General features: G+C 30.2%; 1 protein-coding gene across 3 annotated transcripts in view; it reads right to left on the bottom strand.

Annotated features, from left to right (window-relative positions):
• Positions 1-21748, bottom strand: part of LOC121119622 (TBC1 domain family member 30) — a 71914-nt gene extending 50166 nt beyond the window's left edge. The window contains exons 1-2 of one of the 3 annotated variants that reach the window (XR_011780514.1): positions 20117-20326; positions 11022-11820 (exon numbers count right to left, since the gene is read on the bottom strand). Coding sequence is in view for 2 of the 3 variants with exons in the window: in XM_071889032.1 (XP_071745133.1) it covers positions 11022-11820; positions 20117-20194 (877 nt within the window). In the remaining variant the exon portion in view is untranslated. Of the gene's footprint in view, positions 1-11021; positions 11821-20116; positions 20327-21459 lie in introns of those variants that run through there. The other 2 variants (XM_040714336.2, XM_071889032.1) reach the window with 2 other exon arrangements.
• Positions 21749-24330: the final 2582 nt, after the last annotated feature.

Here is a 24330-nt window from a genome sequence, read left to right as displayed (position 1 = left end):
TAGAATGAGTCATTAATAATTATTTATGGAGGATGAAGAGGACCCATAACGAAGATGCAAAATAACTTATGGAGAATTTTTGTAAATATGATTATGTTATTATATCTTAATATTTAGTTTTTTTATATCGATTGCACTATATAGGTTTGATTGATGATAACCTCAACGAAAATTGTAGTGGCCTCATTCAAGAGTTAACATTTAAATTAATATATTTTTCCCGCCTTAGGAGAGACAACAAGTGGGTCCAGACATTACTTATTTTCCTATGTACCCGGATTTTGAGGACTTGAGTTTTACCTGAACATTGAAAAGTTGGACTGAAATACAGGTCTGAATATTGGATCTGTAATTCTTTATTTATTTATATATAGTATTTACTACATGACCGATACAGTTTTTGACTGTACTTAGAATGAATAATTATGTATAAGGAATATGAAGAGGGTCTAGATGAATATGTAAGATAATTAATGAAAATTACAAATATAGGTAGATACGAGTATAATATTAAGAATATACTGTAATATTTGGTTTCCTATATTGATTGTACTATGTAGGTTTTATTGATGATTACCTCGACGAAAATTTGTAAAGGTCTCATTCATCAGTACATATTTAAGTTGCGCGTACAAGTTTCGCTATAAAAAATGTCTTATATGCGTGAATTGATATCGATATTACTGTTGACTTATTGGTTCCATCACTTTTTTTTTCAATGCCATTGAAACTGAATTGAATTGTTCGGCGTAGTAATCAATCGTCTTCGATCACCAGAAGTAAGAAACCAAAAAAATACACTACTTGGTATTTTCGAAGGTATTCGGAGAGAGCGTAGCTATTCTGTTCAGAACATGAGAGAGTCAAGTGGCATTCAACATCATTTGAAAATTTTGCTAATATTTTTTGACAGATTTTATAATATAAGCTGTTCCATCGATAATGATAACCTTTAGTCTCATACCACAGAAATCTGTGTCAAAAATGTTGTTAAGACTTTTGAATTCATTTGTTTTATTGTCAGCCTTCATAACATCTTTCTAGTTCATTAAATATGGGCATCCTAACAATGACTTTACATAGTGCCAATAAATACGGCAGTCATTAATCATAGTTTCCTCCCAGAGAAAAGGATAATCATTTCCTAATAGTTATTTACTAATCTTTGACGAAACTACTTTACTCAGGGACTCCAATTACTTTGTGATGGTGTAGCGAGAAGGAATGGCTTTTCCAGTATAAAGTTTCATAAATTTTACAAGATTTGGATGGCTATCAATATGGAGTGATACATTGTAGGAGACATGCATCTTGTTCATAAATGACATAAAATTAGAAGCATCTGGATTGGATTCCATTATATACTTGGATTAAAGCTTCAAATGGTTAATTTCAATACACTCTTTCTTATGGTTTTGAAATGAGAATTTTCTAAAGGCTTAGACTCCAAAAACACAAAGTCCACGTGACAAAAAATTTGAAGCCTTGACATGAATCAATACCTTTTCTCATTCTTTACCGGCGAAAAAGGAATTAAAAATTATATATAACAATTATAATATGAAAATTAATATTTTTTAACGTTAAAAAGTAAAATATGATTGTTCTATTTATTTTTTCTTGTTCGCACCACAAAATAAATACACTTAAAAAATTAAATAACTTTTAATATACGCGTTATATTTTATAGAAATAGAAAGGTGTATAAATTATATATTGCATTAAAAAAATATGCTATAAAATTAACATAAGTCTCTATTTTTAAATTTGATATAATTATTAATCAAACTTTGGTAATATCCATCACAGTTACACATTTAAACAATTTGATTTGTCTTTTTTTGGGTTTTAATGAGGACGATGGAATTGTTTCTTGACGTCCTACATAATATTGAATCTGACTCTTGGCAACAATTAAGAAGATACTATGATTTCATTATTTAGAGGACATGTTATTTTAATATTGTAATATCCAAGATCCATTCGTCTACTTTTATCATACCTTATTGAGAGTTTTACCATTGTAGGACAAAAAGGATCTAGGATTGGATCCTTTTCTTCAAATTTGAAAATTTGGTATATCATTCAACCTTGATAAAAACTGAGTGAGATAATGGATTGATATTCTTAACTATACAACATTGGTTGGAAATTTATAATTATGGTTATGATAAAAAGTCCTTGTTGGATTTAGACTAGAGTTTAGGATCGACTCCGAAGTAATTTTTGGCAATGGCTTTACAATAGATACAGAGTAGGATTTGTGTTTACTTTTTTCCTAGACTCTCAGGGCTGTTTACAGCTAATCCAATATACGTCATGACAGCTAAGCTGCTTTACTCCCAAACATTCTTCAATTGTCAGGGGTACCACGTTAATTTTTGGTTTATTTTTTTTGGAAGCATACAGGAGGGTAACATTATTTTCCACTCTGATCATAACACTCTTCCAAAAAGAGAGCCTTATGTAAGAAAGTTTTACAGGTGGATTTTCCATCAAAAATATCATCAAGAATCATCTAAAGCTCTTGTGTAATATAAATAGAACCCAAACTATCTCTACATACTTCATATCAGTTTAGAAAAAAGAGCACGCTTTAGACAAAAAAAAGGAGCAGTATTTCCCAAAAGGTCAAAATGTACCATTTTTTGAGTAATCGCTCACAAATCCTAAGTCTACTATTAATCAGGGGCGTTGCTAGCATTTACCCCTTGGTTGGGCTTAGTTCCAAAAATTATTATCACCGTTATATATTTACTTATATAAATACCTATAAGGGTCAGAGGGTGCCCGTGATACAGGGCTGAATACAGAGGAGTAGAAACCAAAAATGAAGGCTGAAGATAATAGACAAAGATGGGAATATAGAAAGAGACAGATCGAGAAGAGAAGAGGGAAAAGAACATCAAAAATAGGCCCTTAAGGACCTTGAACGTCCAACAAAATATCATAGGAACATGCTTGTTTATTTATACGTCTACTTGCTGAATTTCAGATTAATCTGTTCGACTGTATTGGACTCTATGTGTGATAACACAAAAAATTAACTAATAAATATATATAAGATATTTAAAAAATAGGGAGAAGAGGCCTTCAGAAGCTTTTAGGGAGGTTTAATGTTCCCCCCTCCAAAAAAAAAAAAAAAACAGGGCTTAGCGATGCAATTTCTATTAGTTTATTTTAATATCTTAAGGCAGGGATTCTCATCAATTTAAAAATATTATTTTTTTTTCCAAAGACAATTCATTGCATTTCACAAAAAATATCCTAAATCCAAATCCATTCTCAGAAAATTAATTATTTTGGGAAAAAAATAAGCTTTGTGGAAAAAAAAGTTCAAAATCAACAGTTGTTCTTAAAAAAATCCAAAACTTCTTAGTTTTTCACAAAAATCGATACCTGTCTCAAAAAATTAAGTTTTTTTTGGAAAGAAAAATGCAAATCCCCAGCTCTTCACAAAAAATTTAATTTTTCGAGAAAAAAATTTCAAATATTTCATTTCTTGGAAAAAAAATTTATAAATCCATAGTTATTCACAGAAAATTAAATTATTCAAAAATTCAAACATTACATTTTCTAGTAAAAAAAAATATTCTTAATGTAATATTCTTTCAAAATATCAAGTATATCCTTGAGTGACTCCAAGTACCCCAAGGGGTACCGCGTATCCCCATTTTAGAACCACTGTCTCAAATCATTCAATTGTCTCTTTCGTTTACAAGCTATTATATTAAAGTAGACAAAAATTTATCAACGGGTCTAATAACAAAACAAAAAAGACTCTGTGTTGTTCTTGAACAGTCTTACAAAAGGATCTCATTATGGACATTATCTTAGAACTAGAGTTAAAAATAAAACATAGCTATGAAGGTTATATCAATCATTTAATTACTACTTCTATACAACTCCAGGAAGCAATACAAAAGTTTGCTTCTCGAAAAATGAAATAAATTAATGTTAATCACCGTTTTCTGCGTATTTAGTATCCCAGTAGATGTATGTATGTACGTATAATACACTTGTTTTGTAAAGTTGTTCTAATTTTATGAATCATTTTACTTTTAAACAAAAAAATGACAGATTTAGAATTACAATTGTATGGTCGTAACACCAAAAGTAGGTCATGATGTCACTATACGTAACTATTGATAAACACATTCAAATACATGTTTTCATTTTTTTTATATTGATTTCAAAAGTAAATCTTCACAAATTATTTAATAGTAGTTGTAGTTTTCGTCTGAAAGAATTAAATCGGCTAGCAACGAGCGTGTATAGCTAAAAGTTCATAACGTCATATATATATATAAAAAAAGGGAAGTATATATTATATTTAGAGTTGTGAATGTTAAGCTTTTTTTGACAAGACGTGCTCTGTGCTTTTTGGAAAGCTGATTTTCTCAAGCTGATACTAGTATTCTTTACGTTTACTTTTATACTATTATTTCTCATCAAAAACAGAAAGTAACACGCAGGATTTGTTTCTGTGTTCGTCGGCGGCTAATTACGCTGGTCAATACCGGATGCTGCCTAGTGTTGTATCGGTCCTGCCTTTAGATGTCGGTCCTTGGAATTTATTCTTAAAATATTAATAATTTATTAATCTGAATAAAAGATATAACAGATGGACTGAAAAGTCCTGGCCTAAACAAAGAGAACACGTTTTTTACGTTAAAAATTGGTTGTTGTTTTTATGAAATTCTTAGTATTATTATGATTATTATTGGCATTGTGGAGTGTAGCTTCTATTTCACTTTTCAAGGCATTCCTTCACTTGATCGCTATTTTCCCCATCAATAAGCAGTCTGAATTGTAACACGAAATTGTTTTTGATCATTTTTTTTTAATTACAAAAGTAGCAACAGACTAAGTACAAGACTTACAGACTAAAGAACAGATTATCATGAAATTTTGACAGCTGTCTTTTAAAGTTTGACACTAAGTAAAAATTTGATGAATTTCAAAACATCGATTTTACCTTCTTCAAGGACAAACAAGTAGTAATTGACTGGATGGGATCGGACTGGACTCCAGTGGACTGCTGTCTTAAAAAAAGATAGTCACACCACTACTAGTGCTTGATATATAATAAATCACAATTTAACCTATTTATAGTCGGAAACTAGATTTTGTATATTTTTTTCCTGGATTTAAAAGACATTTTTGAGTAATTTTAAGTATTACAACTAATAAATTATTTGTTTGTTCGGAAAAATTAACAGACAATATGATTCCTTCAGTCGTCATAAGATGTAATTTCTATTATCTGGATTATGCAACTTTTCCCTCAGTCAAGACACTAATTCCTCTTCATTGTATGCCCCTTCCTCTTTATAACCTGTAGGAATCAACCTCTGGAAAGGAAAACATTTACTTCGAATAAATTAATGATATACTAATACGACTCAAGTCGACACAATATTAGGAAATTTTATAGCAATTGATTTTTTACAACATAGAAACAACACCTGAAGCACCTGCCTAATTTCAAAAATATGTCCTTGACTTAATTTAATCCAAGGCCTATTATCTTGTTAATAAAGCAAATTTTAAATATATGTCTGAAAAGCAGTTACATGGTGGATTGTATATACTGAACACTCTCTAATTCAATAATTTATGAAGGCTGAGAGATTGAAATACATTCATATTACGATATGTTAAAGTTTAACAATTAGTTACAAAACAATACAAACCTAGCTTACGTACAAATCGAGAAAATGACACTTGAACGCGATTTCCATTCGCATACTCCAAGCAGTTGGGAGTCTCTAGGACCACCGTATACACCGTCAGCCAGTCAAAAACGTGGGAGAGGAAGAATGGTTATGTCAAAAAGGCCAAACTGGATCCGGAGGAGTCAAATAAAACAACCCAGGCCATGAAGTCCATGAGGGCCCATTCAAGAGATCTCGGGGTTTCACACAAGACCTTTCAGAGAGCTATCAAAAAAGTGGTTGGAAAGAACCTTATGAGAGTGGAAGGGCTACTTTTGTCACGAGTGATGAAAGAACCCCATCTCCTCCGTTGCAAAACTCTTTTGAATGAGCCTTTAGAGTTCTTTTGACAATTTTAGAGCCTCTACAGCCCTGAAGCTAACCATTCTACTACTCTTTTTGGAGTCATGTTAAGGGGAAGGCCTGAAGTGCCCATCATCATAACCTCGAGGACATCAAAGCCAGTGTCAGCCAACACTGGGACGCCATAACAGAGGATTACAACTGTAGTGGTTGTCTGGTCTTTCACCCCGCCTGGAAGCCATCATTGCCACTAAGGGCGTCAGCACAAATTATGAAGAGAGCTCAAACAAACATCTATTTATTGTATAAATTTTGTTAAAATTCTATTGTTAATTAATAAATTCTATTTGTTAAAGTTTAAAATTCAAAGTGTTTAGATTTTAATGGACCATTCGGTAGTGCTTAATGATATGTATATAATAAACATATTCTGAATTGAGAAATTTTAAAGTAATCAATCTCACAGGCGTTTGCACGTATCATTGAGCGTGTATAAAGGGTGCAATGTATATATTGCTCACTGATTTATATCATTTGCATATTTTTGATCTAGGATAAACAATTTGTTATTCCATTCTTGTGCATTTGTAGAAGTTTATTTTTGTTATTCATATGGATATTCAGCATTTTTAAGATTTGAATAAAATATGTGCACTAGTTTATATGAATAAATTAACTCTTGCAAGCTTTTTGTATTTAGCATACGGGGCATTTTATTTCAATTTTTGGAAATTTTTGACATGGTCATCACCGATTTTAATAATTTGGAGTCTAAAATTTTAGACGTAGGCAAGTACGATGTCCTGTTTGGGAGTCCCTCAATGTTTGGCTCTTTACGAAGAATCATCGAACTTTAGTAGGACATATGTCCGCTGAGACTTAACCAATTTCAAAAATATTTGCATTAAAATACTAACAAGAGCAAGTGTGCTTTAATTTCACTTTTATTAAAAAATAACATTTATGCAAAAAAACAATAAACACATTATTGCGAAATATTAAAAATGGCGCCGCAGCCAACCTTTATGTTTGATTTCGCCATTTTTTTTGTAAGAACTTTTACCTACTCATACACTTTAAGGAGAGCACTGGTTTGTTTGGGAGCGCTCTAGAGGACTCAAGTACAAATCAGTATTCCCATCATATTATTTTTTTTTACAACTTTAATTATTATTCTTTCATTCTTGAGGACAGAACACGCCATTTGAATTGATATAAGTATTGAGTAGTTACGCGTTTGTAAACTCATAAAAGCCGGATATTAACACTGATGATTTCTTGGAGAGTTATCTTCTAAATTATTACAGCAAAATTTGTTTTTAACCGATGCCTAATTACTCGGTGCTATACCTGGTAGTACCGCTAGTTAATTTATAAAGATATCTTCCTTATGTTGACCCTATATAGAATGTATAATATGTATTTATCAAAGAGCCTTTAGATCTCCCTACTTAACATGTCTTAGAGATTAACACAAAATTAGGGCCTGAACGGTTAAAACGATTGGCCCCCAAAAAAAGTAATTTCCCATAACGACAATGTCTCAGCTTACACCTAAGCAGTTGTAGTCGTAAAATTAATGTAAGTAAAGTTCCAACTTGAGATGCCCACAGTACAAGCAATCTCTCATACCTTCACTTTTCTGTCATCCATCAACATATCATGGATTTTATCAATGATTTCTGGAGTATTAACCTCAACACGACGACCCGAACGCTCAGCGTCACTTGAAAATTTTAAAACCAATTATAAACTGTTCTAATCAAAGTTGCAGAGTCCCCATAATGTTTATCAAGCTTCTTTGTAGTCTCCTGAGGTTGTTTGTCTTTCATAAAGTTACGTTAAATCAATATAAGAAAAAATTTCCTTACATTTTTTGAAAATCCCTCCACTTCCTCGATTCAAACGAATGCCAAAATGAAAGAAAAAGTTATACTTCTATATTATGACATAAATTATTGCATTTTGGGAGGGGGCAACTACCCCTCCGGACGCCCGTAATGTATCAAGTCTGTATAGAGTATTCTTTCTAGTAGTCCTTGCATATATGTATATATGGATTTTCTTACTTTATTTATGATTTGTAGACTCAAAGGATTGTATCTCTCCAAAGTTCAGCTACTCATTTTTCCGGTGTTTGAACAAAACGTCAAACCTACGAAACATGGAAAAAGTTCTTGCAAATGAAACTCCAAAAATTTAATATACATGCTTATAGTAGCATTTAATTACGATTTTCCTGGGCCTTTATTTTTAAACAAGTTGTCTGTTCTGTAAGTGTAGAAATGTCGAAGCAACAGGATAAAAGGACCGTAAGCATCTTCCTGCAGCCTTGTCCTCAACCCCCTGAACTTCGCAGTTTGGAGTGTCATGGAGTAGGATATCTTGTACACCTCTCAACTTATTTTGAATTCGCCCCAAACTGCCATCATGACAGCATAGCACAGCATGTTTTTCGTAACTTAGTCATGCTACTCCAAGCTTTGCTTTCCCCCTCTGTATATATTTTGAGCTTCTTATTAATACAAATGAATATATCTTTCGAATTAGGACATATTATTTTGCTATATCAGAGGGTCTTTTTTAGAAAGTGAGTAAATGTAAGGACTACACTACAAGTTCAAATCGAGTCTCAAGTCTTGGCTCATAAGTACAAGCTCTCAAATACTTTTGTTGAGTACTCAGATTTCTTTCGAGCTCATTTCAAGTCCATTATCATACTAAATTTTCTATTTTATTCAGACTTTCCTTGAGTTCAATACGAAATTTTGAAACAAATTAGGAGGACCTTTTTAAAAATAATAAAATGTAACCTTTGCACATAAAAACACTCTTCAGAAATAGATGAAAATATTTTCTTTTGATATAAAAAAAAATTTGTAAATTAAATATTGACACAGCTTAGAAAAAAGAGGACCAAAAAATGTCTAAAGTTATGGAAAAAAAAAGTCATTCGAAAAAAAATTGAAGCAAATTATTCATTATTTTATGGAAAAAAATGAGAAGAGGATATGTGACCGTTCCTACTTGCCACTATGCTCGAGAATCAGTTGAGTGTTGGATATATAACATTGACAGCATATACACTTGAGTCCATAATCAAAAATAAACTAGTAATTCTCCTAAAAATCCATAATTAACTAATAACATATCTAAACTTCTTGATAGTTACAGAAAAACAGTTTAACTGAAGTAAAATTCAGTTAATTACATATTTCCAAAAACTTGTAACTCGAGGGCATATTAAACGCAGTATTTGCGTGTTTTCCAAAATAATTTGTATATTCTTTTTTTTTTTGTGTGTGTGTGTGTAATTTCTATTAGAACTACAAGTGTATTTTCTAACCAAGTGCTTTTATAAATAAATATTAATTACTTCAGCAAAATGTTTTACATAGTGTCAAAATTGTCATTGTACTACGCATCCAAGAGTCGATCCTTTTGCAAATCTAGTAATAACATCTCTTTCACTCAGGGCAGGGCACTGAAAATGTGTCTTGTAATGTGTCTTTCAGCAAGACAATAACCCAAAACCTACGGCCAAAGCAGCAAAGGAGTTGCTTATGAAGAAACATATTAAGGTCATGGAGTGACCCACCCATTTTCCTCACCACAATCCCATGTAAAATCTTTATCAGTGGGGAAAACTTACAAAATCCAATAGGGATCAAATATTAATTTCCTCCAGCGCATATATTTGGAGACATCTTCGACGTGTCTGTTGCCCTATAGACTCAAAAACGGATGGATGGATTAAACTGTTCTTTGGCCTGTGAAGCTATTGGGGCATTTTGCTTAACATAGGCTACTTTTTTTTTCAAACGCCAGGCTGTCTTTGAGGCGCCTTTATTTATAATCTTTTTTCAACATTGGCACTTTTGGAAAAAAAAAAAAACTGTTTCCTAATCATTGTATTATGCCCTTGACTGAAATTTGAGATGTTTATGCTGCCTGAAAAATGAGATCAATAAGCCGAAATGAGTATTTTTGTATGGGGCTTCACGACAAAAAAGATGAAGATCGAAGTGTTTTCTTATATGTACTGAAACGTTTTATCGTTTTAAGCACAAATATATTTGTGCCACACAAATTTATATATTAAAACTCAAGGATAGTGTTGTGTTGGTCCTTATTTATTCGGTCCGGTCCAGTCTTGGGACCGATCCTCGGGACTTTCAATCCATGGGATCGGTTTTTGAAATATTTCATAAAAATATTCATGATTTTGTGACCCAAATAAGATTTATTATGAATATTGCACAGTAATTGCAAAAATATTAATTTTATTATTATAATGCAATATTTAACAAAAGTATAATATTTTTACTGAGTTATATAACTTATTCTATAAGTAAAAAAGAGTAGAAGTAATTAAAAAATCAAAGAAACCCTCAATGACGTGACAAATCCTCGATTTTACTTCTTTAAGGACTGACAAGTGGGGCTGATTTGGATGGGACCAGAATGGACTGGAACATGGTCATCGGGCCTTAATAAAGGCGTACACAACACTATTGTTCTTTCAGGCCTTATTTATTTGGTCTAGTCCAGTCTTAGTAGCGGTCATATCACTCATTGGGACCAGTCCTTAAGACTGTCGGGTCTTGGGGCTGTCAGAACAAGAGATTATAAAAATAGAAAAAATATATTTTAGTTATGTCATCCTTGTCCGAACTTTATCAGTTTTAGGACTGATATCCAGGACTGAACTGGACCTACCAAGGCTGAACAGGACGGGGAGTAGTCTTCAGTTCTAAATAAGGATCGGCTTAACACTACTCTAGGGTATTAGTATATAAATATAATTGTATAATAACTGAATAAACAGATTGTCCAAAAACGCATTGGCGCTTGAAGACATCAAAAAGTTGTTTATGTTAAGTGTATTAGTAAAAAACTAACTAAAAAATAATTTTTTTACAAAAATAATATATTACGAGCACAGACCGGGAGTTTAGCTAATTATTTAGTTTCCCGATAATAAAAATTACTTTTACTTACTTTTTCCATTGTATCTCTCCAATAAATTCTTCTTATCGGGTTTCTTATTCATAGTCAACCAAAGAGATTTGTCCTCGGCGTGCAAGGAAGAACGTACTGTATGTACCGATGAAGTAGTTGAGTATTCCGTACCTCCGTCAGACTCAGTTGAATGAGTCTCCGAATTTCGTGATCCATTTAGAGAATGCTCATCTTCAGCATCTTTTCGAGGCTCCAAATCCCCAAACCTCGCATAAATTTCACACAAAAGTTCGTCAACCAAACTGGGAGTTCGTACTCGAAAAGGCTCAAGAGTTTCACTCGCCGTTGAATGTTTTTGAGAACGAAATCCCTCATCCACAGATGTAGCACATGACATTTTCCGAATTCTATATTCCTCTTCGTCCATATCAGAGTAAAATCCAATGTCGGAGATTTTACGAAGACTACTATTTTTCCGAAAATGATGAGTTTCCCCTGAATTAAACTCGTCGTCCATTTCCATGAGTGCACTGTCAAAATCCCGATCATCGTAAAATCCCCGATCTGACATTTTTGATGCTTTTCTAGTTATTCCAACGTCGTCTTCCGAGTTCTTTTCGCTGAAACTTCTACTACGATAAGAGCTGGAAAACATTCCTTTCTTACGCCGTAGAGGGACGTCTGTTTGAGTGTCTTCAAGTTTGATTTCTTCGAATTCGTCCTCATTCATGTCATCAGCACTAATGTTTGAAGGATAGTAATTGTATGAAGGCAAGTTGCTTGAAAAGCTCAGCCTTGCATTTCTTCTTTCGGGTATTTTATCCATGCTATTCTTCAGCTTTAAATTGAAAAATTGAGTTTATTAGTAAATACGAAGGATATGTCAAATATTTCGAATAATTTCATAATTATAAAGAATTTATCCATAGCACTTAGCCAAATATATTACTTTTTCCATGAAAAATTCAATCTTTAACTTAATATTTTATTTTTGATACAAAGAAAATTATGAAACATCTATCAATTCCAGAGGTCCCCTCATAATGTAGTTTCAAACACTGTGGATTTAGCATAAGGCAATGTTTCGAATTATTCTGACTCCACGTATATTGCGATTAATTCCCCTCATATGGCGTTCATTTATTTTATGATAATATATTATAAAAATCTATATATATAATTTATCTTAACAAGACTTCAAAAATATATGTCATAAATCTTAATCTAAATGTTCAATTTGTTTTTCAAAGTTAAAATAAAACTACATAATTGTCCTATTTTATGGAAATTTTTCAAGTGGAGAAATGATTTCACACTATATAATATTTTCACTGACGTCATAAATTACATCATAATTGAAGAAGACGCCATCTTGGGGGCTCAATGTGGATATTTTTATTACATAAAATGAACAAATTTCCTATAAACCTTAATAAAACTCCATCAAATGGTTTTAACAATAAATAAAAAAGACTTAACATAGAATACTATTTGATGTCCATGAAAAACAGTGATATTTGAATTATATCAAACTAATATCTACTAAAAATCTCTGAAAAAGGCTAATTTATACAACAATTTTTTTTTTTTTTGATCGATTAGGGATAAGAAAAGTAGGATAGCTTAGAAAAATATTCCATTGTAATAGTTCATTTATTGTCTACACAATGTAAATACGATTGTTTAACAATTTAATAAATCTTTTTAGTACATATTTGTGTCTGATAGACTGATATAGAATAAAACTAGGTATTTGAGGGATATATTTTTGATAAACAGTAAGATTTTATTAGTTAGTCTCATTTTAACATCCAATAGTTCACTGTTTATCGTAATATTGATGGAATATGGAGGAGAAGGAGAAAAGAGAGAGAAAAAAAAAAAAAAAAAATCTTATCAATTGTATAATTATTCATTACTAATGAGGGGAATAATTTAGTTCTGGATTATGAATTATATTTTACACACCCCAAAAAAATCAAGAAATTATTATATTTTTTTTTCAATGATAATTTCTGTGATGTATTTAAATTTCACTCTATCAGGCTCTATGTAGTCATTAATGTTAATTATTATCTACTTTTATACCAATTTGTGGGTTAATTAAAATAAAGTTTAATACTAATAAAAAAGATCTGCTAATTCGTTCACTGGTTTGTAGAGGATGTTATTGCTTGTAAAGGAGGTCATATTGAATAGAATTTATAGCTAAATATAGTACTTTGACAAATTGGTTTTGAATCTTTTTTTTTCATAAATATCACGGTTTTCGTAATTTGGTAAAGCTACTGCAAGTTTAGGACCCCACTTGTACGAGTAAAAACTATTTTTACTTGTCCGGTTAGCTTAATTAGATAGACAGAGAATACACATTCTGATCTTGAGAAGTTTGATATATCTGTTGTGTTTGTTAGACATATAAATATTACGTTAAAATCCCCTGGAAAAAAATCAACCAATTAATTATATGCCTGTTTTGGCAAAATACTATCCCTAAAGCCTAACAAAATAAACAGCTGAAACAGTTTTTTGCCTACTTTGTCACCTCTATACATTTTATGTCTTTCTACAAACCCCAAAGTTAAGATTTCAATTCGTAATCTTAATTACACTCCTATAAAAGATTTGACTTTTTTAATTTATAATTTTAGATTGTACAATACTACTGATAATTACACGAGGACATGCATAATCATTAGAACTTTTTGATCCCCACTCTTTAGTGTACTTAATAATTAACAACTTTTGCATATGTTTAATGACATTAATTCATTAAAAATCTGGGTTAGGTTTAGCATACAAGTAATTCGTAGTAATAGATATTATTCCAATATTCAGTGCTACGATACTCATTTACAAAACATTAGCTATTAACTTTAGAAACTAAACTTTAATTCAATATTATTGATTTATATTCTTAGAAAAACTATCAAAAAGGAATTTATTTTGTTGTAAGCTTCTAATATATTTAAATTACAGTTTTTTAAATATTGTATTTTATTTTCAAATATGAAAAAAAAAAAAAATCCCAACTCATCCTTCAAATAGCAGAAACAAAAAATGGAATATTTGTCACACCTTACAAAAATGAAAAACTTTATATTTTTTGTGTGGTTCTTTAAGGAAAAAAAAATTTTCTTTCATCAAATACTCATCAAGACACATAAAAAAGTAAAAATATCTCAAACTATTTTTTAAACTTTCCTAATACATTCAAAACTTAAAAAGTAAGAGAACTGAAAAAACGACCACTTAGCGACCTCTTAAACCAGGTTTTTTTTTTATAATCTAAATTTGAAAAATAGATATCACCGAAGAGTGGAGTAGCACACTTAAAAAATGTGGCCGTTTGAGCAGGTTTGACCGTATGAATAAAAAATTTCAAAATTTAGTAATTGATGTAAAGTTTATACTATATATAACAAATGAATATAACATTCTTAGTTTTAGTTGAATAATCAATTTTTTTTGTTCGATAAAGTTAGGAATATACATTAGAACCAAGCCAGTGGTTCTTAACCTTTTTATTTCCATTATTCAATTTTATAATATCAAAAGAGCTCAATTCCCTCCAAGATTTTTTGTATATAGTTCTTCTGTATATATAAAAGGCAATCATTCATTTTTTTATATATACAGAAGAACTCCGGAACTTTACAGCTTCAGTACTCGAAAATTTTGGAATTCGACGCCTATAGTAGAAAAAACTCGGAACTCAACAACACTTTTAAATTCAACGCGACACACGGTGTCAAATTTATTGTTTTAATTATGCGCTTCCTGATTCAGTTATATTATTTCCTTCAAATCATATATCTTAGAATGTTTTGTATTAAAAAGTATGCGTTGGAGTAAAATCAAAATTGTTGATAACGTACTAATCAGTACTCAACACTTCTCCTGGAATAAATTAGTGTCAAGTTCCAGGGCTTTCATTAATATAAAGTTTAAACAAGTTATAAATCCCGGCCCCCCCCTCCACACAAAGTTGAGATCCACTGCTCTAAATAGAGATAATAATTAGCCTCATTTTTTACCGCACCCATCGTTTTTGGGGTTGGTAAACTGGAGAGTAAATTTTCTTATCCTGAGCTGCAGTTATTATTATGCATTTCCCGACCTGTGAACTTCACTTCATCACTAGTGATGAAAATCTGATATATTTTTATGCTTTTGGAATTGTTAATCCATAAAGTGATTTTTTTTTTCTTAAGCTGTTTTCAATACTTTTTAATCAATGAGTAGTGAACATCGTTTCCTAAATAGATCAAAACCAGAGTATTTAGTACATTTGACCTTGTTTATTTCCTTCCCCCCTTCATAGCCGCTTGTAGCTCAGCTAATGTAACATGAAACGTCATGACAGGTAAGCAGCTCTCTTTTAGAACATTCTTCAAAAGTGTTAAGATATTCATACTCGGTTTCTTTATTTAAATTGCCCAAAATACACACGATTTTCATCACTAACAATATAAAGTTTAAACAATCTCTAAATTCCTCCTTGCCTACACAGTTGAAAACCATTATAAATAACCTATTTCATATTGGAAGGTATTAGTGATATCAGGATAGCAATATTTTCATACTGTAATGTTGGTTTCTTCGATTCCGTTCCGATAATTTTGATATCGAAGATGCGCCATGCTCTTGTAGACCAATTGGCGTAAATGTGGATTAAAAAAAGGGATATGGTCGAGTTCGACCTTCATGTTAACATTGTTTTAATTGCCAAGAAGACATCTATATAACTGAGCCACGATAAAAACCATGCTCCTGGACCCAGAAGGCATAATATTTTGTAGTCAATATTTTTTTGATATAGCAGAGAAAAGCTATACATGGACATGGAAATTATTTAACTAATTTATGTTATCAAATATTTGTATTTTCTATGTTTTTTGAATATATGTAAGTGATGCAAAGATATTTCATATTATTTGATTACAATATAACAACTAAAGTTGATCGAAAACCGCGTGCTTCAGTGAAACCAAAGTACAAACGCATGTAAAATGATACTTTACTAAATTGCTGTTGGATCGGTACTTTCAACACCATTACGTCATTAAGTTAATGCACTTGAGTTAAACCTTAACCCAAATATTGAACAAATTGTATTTCTTGATACTTTACTGTATACTTTTCAACATTAGATTTGGGCATCAACAAGATATAATTTGAGTTCATTATAGTTGAAATATTGTGATTTCCTTTTTAATTAAATATTTCTATGAAATATTAATTACTTTTAATAACCTTTCGGTACTAAAAATAGCTGATATTACATTTGTAGTAACACTTATATCCGAAATTGAAAAGAGGAAATAGACAAAATAAAAGAACGACTTAAAAGTGAACATATTAATGAAATTCATCATACCTAGATTAAAAATAGCAAAGTCTGAGAATAGTTATAAGAAATTACATTTTTTCCAACAAAAAAAGTTGAATTTATTCTTAAAGATGTTTCAAGAGCATATTAATGCTGTTTCCAGCATTAAATGCTATTTTAAACATATTTAAAGCTATTTTAAACACACTTAAAGCTATTTAATCATTTTTGGGTGCATCAAATCCCATTCCACGAATGAAGGTTAAAGGAAACTTAAGTACAAGTACCAAAGAACATCCTTATCATACATACATCCCAATACTTGATAAAAATATTTGTGTTATTTATAGGTTTTGTTTTCGAATATCTGAGATGAAATTGAGATACACACAAAAAATGTTACATATAGTTTAGAACAAGGGTGTCCAACAAATTAATATAATGGGCAACATTGCCACTTGAAATATTTTAAGGGACCACAGAACCTACTAAATTAAATTTCATGAAAAATGGGTGCATTAAACAAAACTATTAAATAGAAATGTATTTCAACTTTGGGCTAAATCTAACTTTTCAAGGCGAAACTGCTTCAAAAAATGCCAGTCCGGCAACTTTGTTGCAGTCTCTGCAAATTATTTGACGTACTCAGCCCCACACAAGCCTGCGGACGCCTTGTACACTCTATTATTTTTTAGTATACTGTTGAATGTAAAGTATACTAAAAAATAATAATAAATATTATTATTACTCAATCTATATGTACCGTAGATATATCTAAACAGTTGTTGTCTCGCGTTACTTAAAAATGGGTGTATTGAATTTCATAAAAACATGTTTGTCTGCAGGTGTTGTTACTACATAAATAATATATCATTTACATAACTCAGTAAGAGGAAGGCATTACTTTTAAATTACATTGTAAACTGATAAATCATATTCAAAGTATATTATAATTATTATTCATGATGACAGAGATGAGAGGAAGAAATTTATAGTGTTTTCTCTACACAAGTGGAACTGAGTAATTAAAGATCCATTCGAGTAGATACATTAGAAAGGGGAAAAGAAAAAAAATATTTAGTTATGATTTGAAATGAACCGAATTAGTTCAGCCTTTTAAATAAGTTCAATTTAAACCAGTCATTTCGAATCACTATAACGTGAGCCTGTATTTTTGGAATTTTTTGATGAAAAAATTCAAAAGTTAAAATTTCGGTATATAAATTTGAAACATTAAATTTTGGAAATAAAGTTTTATTTCATGCACAGTCGTTTAGAAAAAAAATCAAAATAAATTACAAAATCCACAAATGAATTATAAAAATTAAATTTTTTGAAAAAAAAAAAAATTAGATTTTGATTTTTTTGAAAAAAAACTTTAAATATGACATTTTGTGATAAAATTTTTAAAAATCCAAAGATATTTATAGAAAATTAAATTTTTTGAAAAAAAATTAATAATTAAACTAAAATTTCAAACTTTATTTTTTTATTTTTTTTATACACTATGCTTGAAAAATTATCCCGAGATTTTTACTAAAAATTAAATTGTTAGATTTTTTTAAAAATCTACAGCAGTTTACCAACAAAAAAAGTTTTGATTTTTAAAAATTGACAACCGTTAAAAAAATATTACATAAATCCACAGATGTTTACTAAAAATTAAATTTTTGTAAAAAAAAATTTTTAAATTAAATTTTAAATTTTTTGAAAAAAAAAAAATTTCAAGCATTAAATTATTTTTTGGAAATTTTTTAAAAATCTATAGATATTTAGAGAAAACTAAATTATTTGGAAAATAAATTAAAAAATAATTGTTAAATATTAAATTATTTGGAAGAAAATAACTATTTTTTTAGGGAAAAAATATTAAAAATTAAATTTTCAAGGATTTATTCGAGCCAAATTAGTTCAGTCCTTTGAATAAGTTCGTTTTGGAACGTTCTCAAAGAGCAACTATCACAAGATCAGTCCGAAAAACAAATTTTGTCTGAATCAGTTGCATTTAAAATTATATATAGACCGATTTTATAAATAAATTGTTGAAGACATGCTGTCACATGTGTGTTTCAAAATGCTGAAAATAGATCTGCACTAACGTCATATGATGTTGAATATTTTGCATAAAATCATATTCATACAGTTTATAAATCAGGAATAAGGAAAAAATTGATCTTCAAATTGAAAACGATTATATTTTGGTAAAAGGTAGCTGTATGGACTAATATATCCAGCGACGTGCGCAGGATTATATAAAGATATTTTATTTTATTTTTTGAAGTGGGTTGGATCTTTATGATGGAATTTTCTAGAAAAAAAATCCCAAAATTTCAAAAAAAAAAAAAATATTCAATTTCAAAAATCTATAGTTATTCACAAAAATTCAGAAGGTTCTTTTATTTAAACTAGAAATTCATCTTCTCTCTCAAAATAATAAAACAGGGGTATGAACAAAAGTCTTAATTCAGGTGTACCATATGCCTCACTCCCGCCTTCTCCTTGTGCTATTACACAAATCCCATCTCTAATTATAGAATTAATAAATGAAAATACTGTTTAAAATTCGACAAGGAAGTATTAAATTTTCCTTTATATGTTAAATTGGTCAATTTTAAACAAACATAATTTGTTATCTTTGATATTTTTACTTATAAACCCAAAAAATTATTAATTAAAAGTGAAGGAGTAAGTATTTTTAGTCATGAGCAGCCTACATAGCATTATGATTCGAAAAAGATAAATTGTTTTGAAGTGGTGGTACTCAGAGAAAATTAAATTTTTTGAAAAAAAAAAAATTTAAAGCTATTCACAAAAAGTCCATAGCTATATACAGAAAGTTGAAAAATAAAACTTGACTTCTTAATATCAAAAATATACAGTTATTCAGAAAAAAAAAATTTTTTTGCTCTGTGCACAATTTCCCTCCTATGCCCTTTTTTTAAGGAAAATAAATCTTTCAAAAAACTTTATTTTTAAGCCAATTTTCTTGTAAAATTTTGTCATCCTGACCAAAAAAGCTCTAGTAACGGATTAAAAAAAGAAAAAATCAACTTAAGTGACGTCATCAAGGACCGAGCTTTATGAGTTGTAGGAGTGATATGGAGTACTGAGCAGGACGGGACCAGAGTCTTCAGTCCAAAATAATGACTGACTCAATACTAACTAGAATATCAATCCTGAAAGTAATGAAATTTTGCATAGTAAAAAGTTAGCTGAGAGCGGCTTTAAATGCCTCGATGTTAAAATGAAGGACACTGCAGGCCTTCCCCTCGACATGCATCAGAAAGGTAAAGTCGACGGAAGCTTAAAGTGTTAAAAAGAGATGAAACAACTCATGAGTGTTGCAACGGAAGTTTTTGGTATCTTTCATTGCTGATGACAAAAGTTACCTCTCCACTCTCACAAGGGTCTTTCTACCCCCTTTTTTTAGTTATCTGGACAGTCTAGTACGAAACTCCGAGATCTCGTTCGTGTTTTAGTGTTGTGGCGGTCCCTATTTATTCGGCCTAATCCAGTCTTAGAACCAATCCTATCGGTCTTCAGGACTGTTGATCATTGGGACAGTTCCTTAACTGTCGATCCTTGGAAATTTTCATAAAATAGCGATGGTTTATTAAGTCAAATAAGAAATTGGTATTAAGATTATTCCACATATTTTTCAAAAAAAAAAAAAAAAAAAAAAATACAATATAATACGGACATATTATATTGTTCCTTAGTTACATCACTTGTTCTATGAAATAACAGAATTTAAAAAAAAAGGAAATATACCGTCATTGACGTAATGAGGGATCAATTTTACCTTCTTAACGGTCCGACAGGTAGACTGGACTGACCACAGTTCTAAATAAGGCCCAGACAACACTACGTGGGGGCTCATGGACTTGAGGGAATTGGCCTAGGCTGTTTTCTTTAACTCCTCCGGTTCCAATTTGACCTTTTTGACAAAGCTCTTCTTCCTTTCCAACATTTTGAACTTGCTGACGTCATAGACGGTGGTCTTGGAGACTACCAAGCGAATGGAAATTCGTTGATCACATTCCAGTGTTATTATCTCGAATTGTATGTAAACTAGAGAACTCAAGTTTGTTTTTTGTTTTGTTTTGTAACTAATTGTTTTTGCTTTAATCTTTCGAATTATGAATTAATTTCAATCACTCAACCTTCATTAATTATTGAATTAGTAATTATCCAGATTTCAATGTACCACCCCCTAGGTAGAAAACTACTCTATGGAGAAAATGGCTACCTTGTTGTGCGTACTTCTGGTGAGAAATCTAGTAATTAGTACGACTTTAGTATAAGTAAAGGTGGGAATATGTTTGCTTTGGTTCAAGAAAAGCAAGGGAATGAATCTAAGGCTGTTTCACGTTTAAAAACTATTGTTGACACGAGCGTTTCTCATAATATACGAACAAATTTAAAATTTGTAGATAATTTATTATAAAGGAAAAGATAGGCTTGAGTCTATTACTATAGAAAAGAAAGAAAAATAAAAGCCAGACAAGGCTGTATAAACTAGAACGATACATGTAGATTAAGGTGATCAAATTAAAATAGGAAATTATATATCTAATACACCCCTTTGGAGATTCGTGTATCTCTAAGGAGACCTTTATATTCCAAAACATATTTTAAGGAAAAAGTTTTAAAGTCGAAGGATTTTTACATATAAATAATTTATACATCAAAGCCGTCTATGCATATATCATAGCTTCTGGGGAAGCTGAGGAACGGGGAAACGGATCAGACTGAAATTTGGCAAATCAATACTCAACGTGTCATCTTCAGTAACCAAATCAATTAAAATATACCAACTTTGTAGAAATAAATTCATGGAATAAATTACTTTTTTCTGATTTTTTTAACAAATATACCTAAAAAAAATGAACCTACTTTGTTCGATTTGGATATCCCTACGGAGGCCTTTAAAGGTCAAATATCTTATGCTCAACAAGTTTTTGTACAAAAAAAAGGGTATAATTTTTTTAAGAAATGTTTGTTTTGAGGTATTCTATGTTCTCAAATTAAGCCAAAAAGTATTAATTCATTATGTTTATTTTGATTCAAATAAACTTTTAAAAATCTGTTCAAGTTATATTAGGTCTGCTACGCAGAATATAAAAAAAAAAATCCAGTACTTACTGTGAAAAAACTTTTTTCCTACTACTTTTAAAAAGGTATTTGCCACTGAAAAACACTGAAAATCACAGTATGAATTGAAGCCTTCTTATTTAGTTATTTATTTGCGATTCCATTCTTCAATTTCTGTTACTTTTATTCAAACGATTGCCAGTTGGGTAGAAAGTGAATGGACTCGACGCACTCAACTGACTCACCTACTAAGTCATGTACTCGTCGTTTGTTACATTAAACAAGCAGAATCACACACACACTCTCTCTAAGTTTCCTTCGAAAGGGCTCTAATGGATGTATTTAGCATCAGAGTAGTTGCCTCCACCTGTGATATAATGTGTGGATATATGTATAAGTCCTAATCGCTTTCTCTCCTTACCTTCTCTCCCGGCTTACAGGACTGATATATGCATGTATGTAAGATATACATATGTTTGTGCCTAGTCCCTTTCTTCTAGCTGTATACATGCTTCAATCCTATTGAGAGCATTCCGTAAAACATTTATTGAATGTATTATACAATTATGCATTTTATGTTAGACACGGGATGATATCCAAATATTTTCCCCTTCCGCTAACACTAAATAATTATGTATTGAAATATATATATATATATCATCCTAATCCTTTAAATTTATTTGGAAAAAATTTAACTTTTCTGGAGATAACAACAGATTTTTTTCCACAAAATTTAAATTTTTATGAATAGCAGAGCATTTTTTCTTTTTCAAAAAATTCAATATTTGAAATTATTTTCTAGAAATTAATTTTTACGTGAAAGGCTGTTAAAAATATATTGGAAAAAGTTTTGAAAAATTAAATTTGAAATATTAAAATTTTGATAATTTTTTTTTTTTAAAAATCCACTGCTATTTACAAAAACTTAAATTTAAAATATTCAATTTTTTGAAAAAATATTTTAAATATTAACTTTTGTAGAGAAAAATTTCAAAATTTCAAAAAATACTGTAAAAATAAATTAAATTTCAAAAATAAAAAATTTTCAAGTTAAAATTGAAAAATCCTCCATTTTGGGGTCGTGGGGCCTATAACCTCTCCATCCCAACACTTGTGGATGACCCTTTGAATTGCTATGAGTAATTGTCTTACATTAACATTAATAACTATTTCAGCTTAAAGTTAAACCTTCTAGCCTAGACCTACACCAAAAAATAATCAAACATTTCAATAAGACTATATATAACAATCACACACTGAACAATTCAAAAAATAATAATCAATCCATTGGTCTCCCTTGATGAAAGTGTTCAAATCTCCAAACAATTTTATTAAACTAGAGATTTATGTAGAGTTGAATCGAACAGTTTGTATTAGACAATGACTGTAGCATCATCTCAGGAATCACAACCCAATCTTGGTACTTTTAAAGAAAAGCTCTATCTAACTCCAGAGGATAAAACTATTACTCACATGTTTTTGTTTAAGAATTAAGTTCTCCACATTACAATTTATCGACAAAATGAGCCATGGCACTCAATTTTTTTTTTTTTTTTTTTTTTTTTTTTTTTTTTGAGAAAAGCTGTAGAATTTGTAATTTTATGCCAACAAATTGAATATTTTTTCTGAATAACTATTTGTTTATTTTGTTTAAAATTTAATTATTGAACTTTTTTTTCCTAAAAAAACTATTTTTTTGTGAACAACTGCGCATTTTTAAAATTTTTTCTGAAAAAATTTAATTTTTTGAAAATAGTTTAGGAGTTTTGAAATTATTTTCAAAAAATTTTATATTTGAAATTTAATTTTTGAATTTTTTTTTTCAAAAAAACTATTTTTTTGTGAGCATCTGCGCATTTTTAAAAAAAAGTTCTTTAAGAATTAAATTTTTTGAAAATAGTTTTGAAAAATAAAATTAAAAAAATTTATTTGTTGGAATTTTTTTATAAAAAATCAAAAAACCAAGCTTTTCCTCTCTCCCCCAAAGAAAAAAAATTATCCTGCGTACTCTTCTGACGTGGTGGGCGTTTTGTTCACATAAAATGAACAAAGAACGAAAAGAAATTAACATGTGAGGGCTTGAACGGAAAAGGAGTGAACGGGTCCTAGCCTAGGAACAACGTTTATTTCTAACATTGTATTCGTCATCATTTCCATCTGTGTATATTAATTATATAATGACTATTGTATTATATAATTTGTTACACACAGTCATTATCCCCCATATTTCTCCTATGTTACTATAAATTATGCATCAGGTAGAATCAATCTTGTTTCCGGTGTTTTTTATGCATAAAACATCATAACAAGAGTGATAAATGGCTTTCTACTTCACATGAAATACGTCAAGAAGTGACTTGGGATTTGAAATGGAATTGAGCTCCTAAACTTTTTAAAAAATCCTAATTTTATATTAGACCTAATTGCAGAGGTAGAAACTTTGACTGGATCTGCTCACACAATGAAATATTTCCACTCGAAAGTCATTTTAATCTTTTCTCTGTATAGAAATTATATATAATAAAATTAATATTAAGTATATGATATTTTCAATAGACTTAAACTAGACTCGATGCAAAGGTTGAAGGACTTAGAATTGTGAGCAAAGACATGAAATTCGACTTGAACCTCCTCTATAAGAAAATATGAACAGATATCTGAAATGAAAATCCGTGACGTTTTCCATGCGATGAAGATTTCAGATTGGATAATATTTTAATATGTGAATTAAAATTAATTCATTTTAAAAGGATCCATCGTTTACCTCCACCAATGAAGTAAATTTATTTATTTCATTTGCAGAGATTGTATTTTATATTTTTGCTAGTCTAATAGGATAAATTTCAATTTCCATAATTATCAAGCCTTATAAAGAAAGGTTATCTGCGATGCTACTCAAGGGTGGCCGCGCAGAGAGTGGTC

This window comes from Lepeophtheirus salmonis, chromosome 6, assembly GCF_016086655.4.
Source record: "Lepeophtheirus salmonis chromosome 6, UVic_Lsal_1.4, whole genome shotgun sequence".
Taxonomy (NCBI): domain Eukaryota; kingdom Metazoa; phylum Arthropoda; class Copepoda; order Siphonostomatoida; family Caligidae; genus Lepeophtheirus; species Lepeophtheirus salmonis.
This window is presented reverse-complemented; position numbering and strand designations above follow the sequence as displayed.